At 45.3% G+C, this 15,217-nt stretch overlaps 1 protein-coding gene across 1 annotated transcript in view; it reads left to right on the top strand.

Annotated features, from left to right (window-relative positions):
• Nucleotides 1-15,217, top strand: part of TLN2 (talin 2) — a 450,837-nt gene that overhangs the window by 431,038 nt on the left and 4,582 nt on the right. Inside the window, exons 54-57 of the mRNA XM_060005857.1 lie at nt 230-354; nt 11,455-11,580; nt 13,927-13,989; nt 14,081-14,263. Of these exons, the coding sequence (XP_059861840.1) occupies nt 230-354; nt 11,455-11,580; nt 13,927-13,989; nt 14,081-14,263 (497 nt within the window). The remainder of the gene's footprint in view (nt 1-229; nt 355-11,454; nt 11,581-13,926; nt 13,990-14,080; nt 14,264-15,217) is intronic.

Raw genomic sequence — 15,217 nt, 5'->3', positions numbered from 1 at the left:
AGGGCTGTCTATACAACTGATTGAGAAAATCAGGGTCAGACAGGCACTCCCCACCCCGACCCCTGCACCCAGCTGATGTTAGTGACAGCTGGAGAAAAGATCCCTTAGGACAACGCAGCTAGTCAGCTTATGGAGCATGCCTGCATGCAAATCGTGATATCATTTGTAATTAAGTCACTGCCCTGAGGTCTGCAGCTACCAAGAATGACCCTCTTTGGACTGCTTTTAGGAACAGAGTGGGTGGATCCAGAAGACCCAACCGTCATTGCAGAAACAGAATTACTGGGGGCTGCAGCATCCATTGAGGCTGCTGCTAAGAAGTTAGAGCAGCTGAAGCCAAGAGCAAAACCAAAAGTGAGTGTCCACGTGTGGCTGCTTGTCTGATGTCAGTAGGTCTCCCGGTAGATGGCTGTGAAATGGAGCCAGATGGGCTGCAGGGAGCTCGTCTCCTTCCCTGGGGTTGGACTAGCAAGCTGCAAACCTGTTCTACCTGCCCAGCACCTTTTTACAGGGTATGGAAAAAAACCCAAGGGTGGGTCTTTCAGGTTAACCATCCCAAGAAATACCTTTGGGTATCGAGAGGAAGAATCCCGGCCTTTAAAATCTTGACTTCGTTCCACTGTTACATAAAGCAGGTGTTGGATGTTTTCTATAGAAAGTCCCCGTTGCTGAATGTGAGATTGTCACCCTCTAATTTTCTGGTTTCCATAATGCTTTTCACCAGAAATAGCAATGCTGGGTCTCTCCTTTTCTTAAAATCAATAGAGAGTAGTGTGAACCTCAAAAGTGGACCCGGTAACAGATTTTTTCAGTATATGCTGGAGACTGTGGTTGGCTGGTGTGTTTTCTCCATCTATGTTTGTCATCTAGATAAATGTTGAGAACTTAGTTACTAAGATCATAAGTATGTGTTAAGAGAAAGTCATTTAAAAGAAAGAGATACTTTACGTAAGGACAGTAGAGAGGACAATTATTACAAAAAAGAATGGTGCCCTGGTGCTGTCCAGGGGGCAAAGCCCAACCCTGTAAAGAAGCCACAGTCCCCCTGCCCCCATGGCTGTCTTCAGTGGGAAGATGGTAGAACCAGAGGAGGCCTCTTTATCTTTCTATTCAAGCAAGTCCCTACTGGTTCCTGTAACCCCACCTCCCTTCCAAGGATCCAGATACCTTAGGAATTAAAACCTGGCTCTTCTCTTCAAAAACAAAAAAGTTGGATCTCCCAGTTCAGGTGCCTAAAATTCTACCTTTTTAAAAAAAAAAAACAAAAACTTAAGAATGGAGTTTGAGTACTGGAATATACCAAAGCACTCAAAAGCAGTTCCCGGGCTGATGCTGTATGTAAAATAGACTTGGACATATAGTGAATCTCTTAGACTTGCGGACATTCTCAAAACCATGGAATTCTTAGAGCCAGTCTCCTAATTGTCACTCTAGATTTAATAAAGGCATTTTTAGAATTTCTCATCAAGATGTAATTTAAGATTTTTGGCCTCTGGGTTTTGAGTTTGCTAGGGTCCTCTTTACTGGCCTTACCTGAGGGTCTTAGGTGGTCTAAGTTTGTCCAAGTTTTTCTCATCAAACTTCAGAGCTAAGTGTAGGTGTAAGGGCAACTCCATTTTCTGGACTTGGCTTTATTTCTGCTTTATAAAAATAAGTTAATCGTGAGTAGAAAATGTACTTTCAGCTAAGAAGCAGCAGCCATTGACTGAGATTTAGAGACCTTAAACTTAATTCGTTTTTCCTTTTCCTTATCTGATTCACCACATACTTTCCTCTCTCGGGGAAGCTTCTGTCTGCTGGTTCTGGAGCCATGTCAGTTGATGCTCTTTCTCCTGGAGAAGTAGCTTGGCGCTAATTCACGTTGACCCTTCACCATACCCTAAGAGCTGCAGTCCCAATCCCTTTCCCATTGTCTTTTGCAGGGCCCTTCTGAGCTCTTGCACTTGTGAATGAAGGAGACAGGTGGGGGATGGACAAGAATGATGGTGGGATTGGAGTGATGGGAGGGTCTATGTTTTAAAATTTTGTAAGACAATGTTTTAAAAATAACAGCACTTAAAAAGTTTGTGATGACTGCCACACTGGGCCAGTGGGCGTTCCCTACACTGCCCTAGGATCATCTAGCCTTTCTGTTTATAGTGTGGTGTGGATTTTTACAGAAAGCCAAGGTCACAGTTGACATAACTGTTTATTTGAGTCCCTTCCTTGGAGGTACCTACTCTAGGTCACTCCCATCTTCCTATTAGGAAGGGTACTTGGTTCTTCTAGAGTCTTTAGAATGATCTCTGAAGTCTTACTCTACCCAGTGACCAGAGGCTCCCACCACATGGATTACGTTATCCATAAAACTGTTTTGAAGAAATCATCAACCTAAACCACAGTTTTTGTGCCTGTCTGGGAGTGCCATTTGCTCTGTAGTAATACCGACGTGAAAAAAAATATCTTTCTTGACTTCAAGAAGGAATTTTTCCCCGGTTTAAAAAAAGAAAAAAATCCCAATCTAACATCAAAAGTCAACCAGTCTTTTGAGATTAACCAGTTCTTCCCATCCCCTTCCAAAACTAAACTCAATCAAATTAATCACAAATCCTCAGGATTCTGTAAGCAAGCAATTGCTGTTTCACCTCTACCCCTGTAACTCACATACAAACCTGCAGGCACCCCACTATCGGGTGAATATGCTTTGCTTCCATATCTGGGAAGCATTTGCACTGCTTTGAGGGAGTTTGGGAGATGGGCAATGTTTTTGTTTAAATTGTTTTGCTCACCACATTCTCAGGTTGCCTATTTTAATAATAGAGTGGTCTGGGGTTTATTGAAGATGGTTCCTGGTATATTCCCACCTCAGGCCCTTAAAACATAACCACCTCTTTTTGCCTGGAATCGCCCAGACACAAATAACAGATTGGCATCGCTGAGTCCACTGTTTGCTTGGGAAGATGGTGTAAAGGCAAAATGAGAATGTCGGTGAGCCCTGGTGCATGTGCCTATGATACTAATGATGGCGCCGTTTCCACACCTGCAGACACACTGTGCTCCACAGACAGGTAAAAGAGGTGCCCCAATGGCGTCCCCACCAACTCCCTCCCCGCCCCCACCCCCCCCCCCCACCCCCCCCGCGGCTGCAGCCTGCCATGCTGTGCCCATTCTCAGCTCAGTCAGACCTGGATGCCTTTCTGCAGGCCTCTGTGTGATATGTTTGATATATTAGGTTGTTATTTAATCCAACTATATATCAAACATATTCCTACAGTGTCTTGCCCTGTCTCCGGGGGTTCCTAATATAGCTTAGAAGGCAACAGGAAAGAATATGTTAGAATCACAAGTAGATTTAGAAGATGGAGTGCTCATTACATTTCATTAGGTTATATCCCATTTCTTCTTGTAGCATTTAAAGCCTGTATCCGTACTGCTAGATTCTTTTGTTTATTTTAGAAACAAATCGTAATTATTGATGTTTCATAAGAGCTTGAGGTATTATGTATAGTTTAGTTTTGTGCAGTGATGAGTCCTTAAAGGATGTGCTCGGTGGGGAAAAAGAAAACCCATGTTTGTGATACGGGGTCAGGATTATAACCTCCAAACACATCTGCATTTATATTTCATTTTAGTTCAGTTTTATCCTGATCTTCAGTTTAGAAATTAGTCATTTTCATGATCAATCTTTCAGCAAAAATTCAAGCACGAATCAACTATGTAATGTTCCTTTACACCCAGAGTAACAAAATGTATGAACCAGACCAGCCAAACCAAATGTATGGATGGTGAGTCACTGGGCTTCATATAAACTTTGGAGGACGAAGTATATCTAATAAAGATAACACAGTGTGGATTATACTCTGTCTGTTGAGTTTCCTGTTATAGGTTAACTTGTCAGTAGAGGTTGATAATATTTAGAATATGCCGACAATCAGAAAGTAATTCCACAGCCTAATTGGGGGCAACAGGAAGTTCAGGATTATGAAACATTTTTTTCTGGCATATAACAGACTTCTTTAGTTGACTTTGACCTCCTCCTCCTGGAAGAGCCTGTGAAGTATGTGTGAGTTCATTCTGTTCTCTCTCAACAAAATACTTAGAGCACTGCTTTCTGAAAAGAGAACTATTGTGCTAATGGCTCCGATGTGGGGAGCAAAGAGGACGTGCTCTAGTAAAGGACACTCCTGAATATGCAAACAGTACCCCATGCAGGTAGTGAGCCAGTGGTGTGAACAGGCAGGTCAGGAAAGCTTCCCCTGTTTGGGGTCTAGGAGCCATCTCCACGCTGCTGCTCGCAGGGACTGCCTAGTGACAAGTCAGAGCAGCAGGGGAGGGGAAAATACAGTGTTGGAGTCCCAGCCTCCAGAGTTAGGAAGTGGAACCTGTCCTTGGGATCCTTCTCCACTGAGGAGACAGCAGTGGCTGTGCACCAGCAGGAACTCTTTCAGACGGTTTTCAAGATGCTGCCACAATCAGTGCTACCTTCACGCAACTAGAGAGCATTGTTTTAAGTCCAGTTAAAGTTGTTTGACCAAAATGACAAATTGTCATGGAAAAGCAACAGCAAGGTCTTCTGAATAACGAAAAGCACAGTTTAAAAGAACCTGAACTTTGAAGCCTGTACATTAAAATTGATGTATCTTTGTTTCGTACATCTTGCTGTTGACCAGCATGCTCTACTGATTATTGGGTGAAGGGGGAAAGACTACCAGATGTTCAGGGAGAAGGAGGATACAGCATTTTTTCTGTAGCCAGAGCGTGACATTGAGCTCTTGTGCCACTGGCTGTTTTCAGGCCAGGAGACGCGAGGTCGGGGGAGGAGTGAAGGTGAGTGGGGCGTTCAGCCAGTGCGTGTTCCCACGTGACTCCCCGCCAGGTAAAGTAGTGGGTCTCCCAGAGCCTTCTCAGACACACACACAATTCATGTCACGTGAGTTTACAGTGTGGCAAATTTACCTGATTAAATCTTTGAAAGAATTCTGTCATCTGTTCTTCATCCAGGCTTCCTAGATAGACATTCAGGTGCCTTCATATTTATTTTTTTGAGAGTATTACACATCTTTAAGATTTTTCTATCAAACCGAAATAGCAATTAATAGATTCTGATCAAGGAGGAATGGATAGATATATATCTGTAGAATAAACCTGGAATGACATAAAGGAAAAAAAACAGAAATAGCAGTTAAAAGATTATCCCAGTGGTATTACTGTTCATTAAAAAATAAAGTGGTGGCGAGTGTGGGAAAACTTCCCCCAAGATACTAACCGAGCATGCTCACACCTTGTCCCTCAGACGCTGCAGGAACATGCATTACTCCACGTCTGGATGCAGAGGCTGGTCCCTCCCCAGGTTGCTGGCATTACCATTTGGCAGTGCTTTCTCTCTGTCACCTGCTTTGTCCATTGACAGTTCCCCCAGAGTTTCCCCTGGGACCAGGCCAACCCAGGGGGAGCCAAGGCCAGCTGAACAGCTCTGGTCTCTTGGCAGTTCCAGTGGTTCTGAGAAGTTTCCCTTTTATTAGGACTAGTAAACGTGGTGGTCCTAAAGACAGCCCACCCATGGGTCCTCTGGAAGAGAACCTGACCAGGTTCGCAGACCGTTCAGGTCTTTGGGTACAGGCTAAGGTCTCCCCCCACGCACCACTCAACTCAGTATCAGCAGCAAACTGGTAGCGGCCAAACTGGCTACAAACAAAGGAGAAACAGAGCTGCCTGTTCCACTCAGGCTTCCACCTGGCAGGAAAATGCTTCACTTGTGTTGTGGGAGTTCTCAGTGTTGGCCTCCATTTTTTCCCCTCAAGGACATTTAAATTATATGCAAATGTTCACACTTAAAAAAAATTATACCCAAAGAATTTTTTTTTAAATTTGTGATGTGATAAGACCTTGTTTTTAATAGTAAGCATCCTACAAGGCTTTCGGTAACACAGGAAAAAGCATGATTCCTAACTGGAAAGACGGTGCCGTGAGTTGTAATCTGGTTTTTGTAGCCAGTTGTGAGAGAAACGACCATTGTGCTTATCAGTTCTCAGCAAGGCGGTCCCTCAAAGGAGATTTTCAAGGAGGGAGGTAGAAATCAGGGCAGTGACCCTTTGGCCATCTCCTATGGGTGCCTTTGACTCCTTCACTGTCAGGTCCATCAGGGGAAGGGGCCACAGGGATGTAATTCACAAAGAAAAAGGCCAGAAAGAGGACCACAGATGGAAGTGTTCTTCCTCTGCTAGACGCATGCCCAAGGACCTGTCTGGGAGGATGGGCCTGGTGGAGGCTGGGAAAGATACTGCAGGAAGGAGGCCAAAAGAGTGGAAGCAAAAGAAAAAGGAGTCTGTGCTAATTTTAGTCCATGCATTCTTTAAAAGGGTTTCACCTGAAACCATAACATGTCAGAGCTAAAGGACCAGGAGGGTTGAGTTTGCTCTTGAAATTACAAACAGAAAATGTTTGTTTGATACCTGGAGAAGAGCAGCAAATTCCCCAAAATCACGTGGCCAAAAGCGCAGAGCAGAGACTGAAACCCAGTTGTCTGTCTCCTGGTTGGGTGTCAAGGGAGTAGCTAGAAGCAGTAGCGGCACTTGACACTTTATCTTTGATTTGTGTTTTTTATTTATATTGTAGGTTGTAGTCAGAAATGGCAGCTAGAATCTTTGTTAGAATTATGAGCGGAAAACAGCGTTCAGGCAGAGAAACAGACTAAAAGTCTGAACAACAGTTTTTGAAACCACAAAAAATATATGTAGTAATAGAAAGAAAAATGAAATTAATTCTAACAGTTATTGAGCATTTACTATGAGTCAGTTATGCTCTGTGTATATTAATAATTTATTTATAACAGCCCTATCGGCTATGTAGGAGGGAAGGTAGTTTCAGGAAAGGAATGAATTGACACAAACATTATGTTCTCAGAATGTTACCAAGTCCAGGCTCGTACTGCTTGCCACACAACAGGCCAGTAAATTGAGAGATGAGGTGTTGGGGTGGGGAATAGTGACTTTATTTGGAAAGACAGCAGACTGAGAAGATGATGGACTCATGTCCCAAAGAACCATCTTCCCTGAGTTAGGATTCAGCCTCCTTTAATACTAAAAGGGGAGGGGGTGTGGTTGGCTGCTGCAAACTTCTTGGTTCCGGGATCCTTTGTTCTTGCAGCTGTCCCAGTAGGTCTGATCACAATGTTCCTATAAACCTCCAACCAGACACATGTTATTCTCTGTCCTGCAACTTTTTATCTCTATATGAATGGAAAAGTGTTATACCTTTAAAGGTCAGAGCCTTGACAATGGGCTAGCTTGTAAATTTCACGCTACAGGCAACATTCTTATAGCAAAAGCAGTAGAATACAGAGGTTAAAGTAAAAGAAACAGATCCAATATGGAGTCAGATTTGTTCCTATTACAAGAATCCCTGAAAGGCCAAAAGACAAAATAAAAATGAGGAAAGGCCTCCCCTTTTCTGTCCCCCTTTCCACCCTCCTTCCCCCTCTCTATCAGCACAACAGGAGTCTCAAATGCTCTCCCAAGAGTGGGAAGCAGGCAGCCAGGGAGTCAGCCCAAAGTGTGGCCTTTCCCAAGAGGAATCTCGCCAGACCTCTAACTTTTTAAAAGAGGAGCTCTGGAGAAGGTCACCAAACAAGAAAAATACCAGCAAAGGGGTGCTTAGACTTTTCTCAAAGCTACCGAAAAGACAAGGCTAGAGTCTGCTAGACAGTCCTGGAAGGACAATTGCTGAGAGCTACAAGTGACCTGGCCAACGGTCTTTTCTAGTGGAGGGGACCAGGGAAAGAGCATTGTACAGGGGATGAGAAGATGGATTCAGCTCTCAGAGGCTGCGGCTGACACCTTCATTAAGCAGGGAAGACTGTTAGTTTGCACATCTGTGACATTATTTTGTTAAGAGAGCCTCTTAGTAAAATGCTGCTGTGTTTTGCATCTGTATATGCATGAGTCAGTGTCAGAGACTATGAGTGCCAGTTGAGGGATACAGATAGAGCATACAATTAACAACCCACAGCATTCCACAGGGCAGGAGCCAGTGCTTTGATGTGTGTGTCCAATCGTCCCCAGGAATCAGGAATGGAAAGTTACTGATGGGGACACTTACTCCATGCATCTCCCCTTCTCTTACTATGTAAATTGTTCTCTGGCTGAACTCCGGTACTCAGAGACTCATCTTAAATGGATACATTCTCTCAACAAAGCTTTATCACATGGGCTTTCCTACCTAACGTTGTGCTCCAGAGATGTAAGTTGGATGAAACACGGTCCATGCCCTGGAGGAGACAGCAGGCTGGTAGGATTCAGCTGACTGGTGTGTCTGTTCTCCTGAGCCCAGACCAGCACTCCCTGCATGGTAGCCCATACCACCTGCATCTTCCACCAGATCCTCGGTGATCTGAGCAAGGAAGGGCTGTCCATTTAGCAGCCCATTGAGGGAAAGCATTTCCTTACATCCAGACGCCATGGACTCCAGATTCTTCCCCAGGGTCCCCTTGCAGCAGCTCCAACTTACTGTTCTTCTCCTCAATCTCCCAGCTACAGTGGGGTTTGTTCTATTAACAATTCCTGCATTTTAATTGTGATCCTTTTATTCAGGGAAGTCCTTCAAAGCCCAAGCCAATTCCATTTCTCTCCTTTTTTGCGCCGTGGTTAAGCACATGTCCTCCCTTCTCTCACTGCCCTCACACCCCTCTCCCAGATTCCATTCTGTACGCTGGTGGGAGCTGAAGCCAATGGGAATTTGGACTTGGGTGCCGTGGCTTTTCACCAAGTCTCCTTGGCTTGGGGAGATCCCATTTTCTCAGGCTAGAAGTTGTATGGTATGAGGAAACATCCGCATTATGTCTCATTTCAGCAGGAGAGACAGAGTGGGCATTTAGTCTTAATGGTAAACCTGGCCCACAGAAAGGTACCAATCCTGCAGGTAGAAGGCAGATCTCATCATGGAACTCTGCCCAACTGCAGCATCTAAATGTTTGCCCTCCATCACAGTCGGCTTTATTAATCCTTTTTCTTGGGAAACTCTCTCATACTTTTTAATCAGAGGAAATGTCTCTCAGAGATAAGGCTTCCTGCCACGTCCATTTTAAAGTCTAGAGATCTTATGGAAAGAAAAAGAAAAATTCATCAAAGGGCATTACAGCACTTGCCATTGCAGGAAAAATCTGTGGCTGTCAGAAATATTTCCAAGTTGAGTATGTATTTCGAACATGTGTTTAAAAAAAAAACAACCAGCCAGGGCAGCGAAAGATATGGGAGAGCCCTTTTCAATCAGTTCTAATGAGATATTCTTTCAGATCTATCCATGCTTAGAGTTAGCACTTAGTTTTGGGGAAATTCCATTTTTGTGCATTTTAAAATTGGGGAAATCAGAAACCTGCTGTGAAGTGGACTCATCCTTGGAACCCATAGCATAGCTGAGGCCCCCTGCACCTGCAGCAAGGGGCTGGAAGACATTGGGAGCCACCACGGGCCTCCATTTCCTCATCTGCAAAATGGGGAGGAGCTCCCTTTGGACTCAGAAACTCTGTGATTTCCCCAGTGCCTTAATCTGTTATATGCTTGACTTTCTTTTGCAGAACGAATTTCCAGAAAAGCTCTTAATTCAAGGTCATTGAATATACCTATCACAGCCCAATGCCATTTCTTGTGGCTTATGTATAACAGTTCCTTTTATGCCAGAGTGTCTTAAAATGAGTCGTTTTATGTTTCAGTGAACAAATTTTGTATTTCACCGCTGTCACAAGCTTCCCCGCCCCATCATGAGGAATCCAAAATTAATCTATTGGAACGGAATCCATATCTGTCCTAAATGCTCCTAGAGCAAGACTTTGTCAGAAATAGGAAAGAAATACTGCTTCTGTCTCAGAACATCTCAAATGCTGCTGTCATTCTTCAGTTCCACTAGATGTGCTCGGAAATGTTTTTCTGATAACATGGGTTATAAAAACAAAAGTAGGAATGGCCACATCTTGAACCAGGAGAGATGCTAAAGAATAGGGAACTGGAAAAGCATTGTATCTGTGTATCCATCCCGTCTGATGGTTCATATGGGCCCATTAGTGAGCCGACTTAGAGCCTCCAGCATGAAGTCACTCCTCACTGATGCCCAACTTGGTGGCCTCATCTAGGAAGAACATATCATGATGGAGGCAGAGAAGTTTAGGTTTAGATCTGGTCTAGATTCTTCACGCTGCCACATGATCTTGGCCCAATACTCCACCTCCCTAAGCCTGCATGTTCCCATTATAAATATAAGGATAAAGATAACTACTATATACGATTTTTACTCTCTTTTTTGGTGAGGATTAAACAAGTTAATGCACGTGGAAGTGCCTAACAAAATACCTGCACATAGTAGGCGCTCTTAAAAACGTATCGCTGTTGTACAACATTGGGAATGTACTTAATGCCGCTGAATCGTATACTTAAAATTGGTTCAAAGGGTAAATTTTGTGTTATATATATTTTACCGACACACACAAACAAAAGTATTGCTGTACCTGACCATCATCTCTTAATGCCTGAAAGGTACCAGCCACATCTTCAGCATTCTGTGACCGAAGGGGCACTTAACCATACTGGCTTAGATTCACAGAGCAATATTGCTGGCGGGGACCTTGGCGGTCATCTAGTCTGACTACCCTGTATTGTGATGCTCCGTCCCACCCAGCCTGGGACCAGGGTCTTTACACTTGCCCACCTTCCCAAAAGTTGGTTTTTTTGTTGATGTTGATTCTTTCCAACATCCCAGGCGTTTGGCAGCAGGGGGCCTGGTGATGGTGTATTTAGAGCAGAGCCCTAACGGCCTGATAGTACCTGTGCGGTGGGGGGGGGGCGGGGGGGAGCCAGTGTTCTTCCCCAGGTGGAGCCGTGCCTCGGGTTTCCAAGGGGTAAGCTCCACCTTGATGTCGCGTTGCCCCAATTTCTTCTCCACCACTGGTGATCTCTGGTTGGCGTGTGACTCTCTGCTCAGCCACAGAAATGCAAATTCTGTTTTACTTTTGTTTTCACCCAAGAGCAATAAGGTTTTTCGCAGCTAATAGCCATCTTTTGTTTTCTCAACCCACTTTTCTGAGCCTTGAGTTGTGGGATAGTGTGCCACCACCCACTCTTTGGATCTCAGTTATTGATTATTTTGATTTGGGTTATTGATGCTAATGGAACCCTTCGAATGCATTTTATTCCCAGTGAATTGATGTGTTTTTAAAGATTCTGGTGTGGAAAGTCTGTCTTTGAATTTCCTGATTTGAACTTTGTAAGGAACCTCAATGCTGGCGGTTTTTATCTTTTAGAGAAGGGTGGGGGGAGGCAGCAGATGGAGAGGCATCCAGCCAGCTTCAGCCTTTCTACCCTGGGTGTGGTTTGTCGATAAAAATCCACGCACGGAGGAAGAGCCAGGTGACCAAGAAGTAAGTCATTTAGCAGAAAGCGCCCTTTGGGGATATGAATTGCATGTGATGCTGTTTTCTTTTGGTTATAGCAAGCGGATGAGACCCTGGATTTTGAAGAACAGATCTTGGAAGCTGCTAAATCCATTGCTGCTGCCACAAGTGCCCTGGTCAAATCGGCCTCGGCAGCCCAGAGGGAGCTGGTGGCCCAAGGAAAGGTGTGTAAACCCCACTGGCCAAGTGGTGGAAAGTTCACACAGCAAGAGCCTCTGAATACTAAGAAAAAGGCGATACCGCTTGTGTCCTGACCAAGGAAGCCGTGCCGCCCCTTCCCTCCCTGACTCGCCTGGCTTTGCCCATATCATTGGATACTCTGTTTGCTTCAGCCTGGCAGACAGAATGAAGGGTTTAGCTTCCAGGCCTGTCATCTGCTTCTTGTTAAGGAGAGCTTCCACTCCAGGCAGCCATCAGGGCCTGAACAAGACATTTATTTTCCCCGCCGTACATTAGGCTATTTAAAGCCGTAAACTCATATTTTCCTGGTGGATGGCTATATAAGCACCGTAGTCAGGGGCTTTATAATACCACGTCCAACTCCAGTGACGCCCTTCCTTTCCTTAGGACTGTTGAGCTGAATGCCGTCCAACTCTGCAGTTAGCATTTTCCTTAGCCCTTTGGACAAAAGGCCGGTCTGGTTTTAAAGCTGAGAGTTCTTCGACCTGCTTCATCTCCAGTCACCGATTCCATCTGCACTAGCCTGAAAGCCTAGTTCGTTTTCAGTGATCCAAAGGATTAATAGTACATTAGACTAATCCTGGATGTGAAAGGCCTTCCAATTTAAAATACTCCTTGTGTCCTATTATTCCCTTACAAAATGGAACCACCACATCCAAGTTACATCTTGCAGAGAAGCCTCTCAGTCATAGAGGCACCACGGAAATCCTGCCAGCTTTGGGAAATTTGGTCACTGTAACTGTCAGTCACTTGTATTTGATGTTAAAAGGGCTTTGCTCTCAGTGTACAGATGACGGATGTGATTGTGTCTTCTTGGTTGTTTTTGTTTTTATCATTTTTTTAATATATTTTATTTATTTATTTATTTATTTTGTTGTGCCGGGTCTTAGTCGCATTGGCAGGCTCCTTAGTTGCAGCACATGGGCTCCTTAGTTGTGGCATGTGAACTTTTAGTTGCGGCATGCATGTGGGATCTAGTTCCCTGACCAGGGATCAAACTGGGCCTCCTGCGTTGTGATCGCGGAGCCTTAACCACTGCGCCACCAAGGAAGTCCCATTGACCTAAGAACTTGTAATACAGACAGTTATGCGCAGCCGGTAGCCTTCCGTTTTCCTCCATGAAGTCTCTTGTGAGCTTAGCTGTGCCTTAATCCAACCTACGTCCACTGGTTCCTCTTTCTAAACCATTGTGTATCCAATATTGATGTATGTACATCTCCCCAACCAGCATGAATCTGTCCCTTTATGCTTCTCACTTATCCCCTGTAGATCTAGAAGAGTGCTGACCTCAGTCACCTAGGACTTGTTGACTAGTCGATACGTAAAGACCAAAAATGGATCATTGAGAAGAACATCCTACCTAAAACTTTTGGTTTATTTGCACATGGATTAAAGAGCCATCTACGTGCTGGACACATTGCTAGATACTAGAGAATCGAACTTGACTATGGCCCAGCCCCTGTCCTCCAAGGAACTTATGCATTCAAGCATTTAAAAAGTTGGTAACGGAGGTGCAGCTGGACCTGGGGAACTATAGATGATATGCAGGACGTTGGGACCTTACCTGACCTTCAGCATGCCCTGATGTGCTGACAGATCCCCACTTTCATATGCAAATTTAGATACTCATCTCTTACCTGTCCAGGCACCTCCCACATGTGTAAAGGTGTTTCCTCCTGTAGCTCCCTCTACATCTGGTCAGAAAATGTTTCACTGTTGCAACAATTCCTAAACAGAAGCGGGGAACATCTTACTTCCAGCTTCTTACTTCTCTCCCCACCCCTGAAAAAAATAGTCTGTATTTCCTTAAGGCGAGGATCTGTGCTCAATTGTACGGAGAGAGACCCACCCCCTTTTTTAACATCATCTGCCAGAAAGTCACAGCGTGGCTTCCAGGGTCAGGAATCAGGAGAGATTTAAGCTTCCCTCACCTCTTGAATGAAGAGACCTCAGGGGCTCCCATGTTGGAGATGGAGAAAGGTCAGCAGAGGAAATAGGCGTGTCAAGATAGCCCCATCCATCGTTCCTGAGCCATTTTCCCAGAAATGCGGTACCTGGCAGTGAAATGGAGGTCGTTGAGAGCGTTTCCGGTCGCCTCCTTGTGGCCCAGGTGGAAACCGGTCAGGACAGGCAGTCTTGGAGCTGCTGGCGTCCTGCATGGGAAAGGGTGCTGCATTCTCCTGCCGGTGCTGTTGGCAAGAGTCCCAGGGAGGTGCTGCATGTCTGATGAGTTGCTTTTCTCTCCAAATCCAGGGCAAGGTAGGGTTTGGGGGCTGCAGGTCACCCTGTGCCTTCCCGCTCTCATTGCTGCTTTTCATACTCCACTCTAGGTGGGCTCCATCCCCGCCAACGCCGCAGATGACGGACAATGGTCACAGGGCCTGATTTCTGCCGTGAGTTGCCCCCTCCTCCTTCCCCGTTGGCTTTTTGGATCCCCTGCAGGAGGTTTGGGCCTCAAGTCACTTCTCTGTTGACTGTCCCCAGGCCCGGATGGTGGCAGCTGCGACCAGCAGTCTCTGCGAGGCGGCTAATGCCTCTGTGCAGGGGCACGCCAGTGAGGAGAAGCTCATCTCATCCGCCAAGCAGGTTGCCGCGTCCACGGCTCAGCTGCTTGTGGCCTGCAAGGTGAAGGCTGATCAGGATTCGGAGGCCATGAGGCGGCTACAGGTAATGGTCACTGATGCTGGTGGGAAAACACTCCTGTTGGAGCGGGTAAGTGTTGCCAAAGGCGGCGGTCTCGCTTCCTTGGCATGACCCACCAGGCCTTCCATCAGCCAGCTCTGTCCCACGTTTCTCATTTCCTGCCACGTGCAGCCATGCATCCTACCCCTTCAACGCCACCAAACTGACGTGCTCCACGCGTGCCTCCTGGTCTCATGCCTTGGGGTCCTCCCCGCACCAGCCCAACCTTGGTGAGCTCCTACTCATCCATCATGACTCATCTCCAAAGTCACCTCTTCTGGGAAGCCCTCCTTGAATCCCAGACCTTGGGCAGTCAGTCCCTCTTCTGCCCTGCCATAGCCTTTGGACAGACCAGTCTTGCAGTTCCTGTCACCCAGTACCACCACATTTATCTTTAGTCCGCCTTTGACAAGGCTGTGAGCTTCTTAGGTGCAGGTACCAGATCTTTATCTTTGTGTCTCTCACTCCTAAGATGGTACCTGTTTCAGTGGAGGCTCTCATTCAGTGTTTGCTTAAGGAGGGAACAAAAGGACTGAGGAATTTATATGAGATTCTGCTAAGGTTTCCCAGAGCCCAGAGAACACACTTATGAAGGTGTCACTTGAGTTCTGCCCAGTGGATCTAAGTTTTCCTGATTGTGTATTTTAAGCACAGTGAAAGAAATGTTGGAATGAAAAAGATCACATAGCTTCACCATCTTCACATGTCCAGTGCTATTTTTTTCTCTTCCTGTTTTTATCTTACACAAAATACTTTTGTCTAGTTGTCATCCTAACAGAGACATTCTGCATTTTTTTCACTTCACGTTTTATCATACTTTTTTTTTCCTTGAAGAAAAGTCTTCCTAATGGCCCCGTGCAAAGCTAAGTGGTTCATGCTTCATAGGTCTCATTTTTAATGATTGCATGATATTATATCAACTGATTATGCCAGAATTTC

This window comes from Delphinus delphis, chromosome 2 (genome assembly GCF_949987515.2).
Source record: "Delphinus delphis chromosome 2, mDelDel1.2, whole genome shotgun sequence".
Lineage (NCBI taxonomy): Eukaryota > Metazoa > Chordata > Mammalia > Artiodactyla > Delphinidae > Delphinus > Delphinus delphis.
This window is presented reverse-complemented; position numbering and strand designations above follow the sequence as displayed.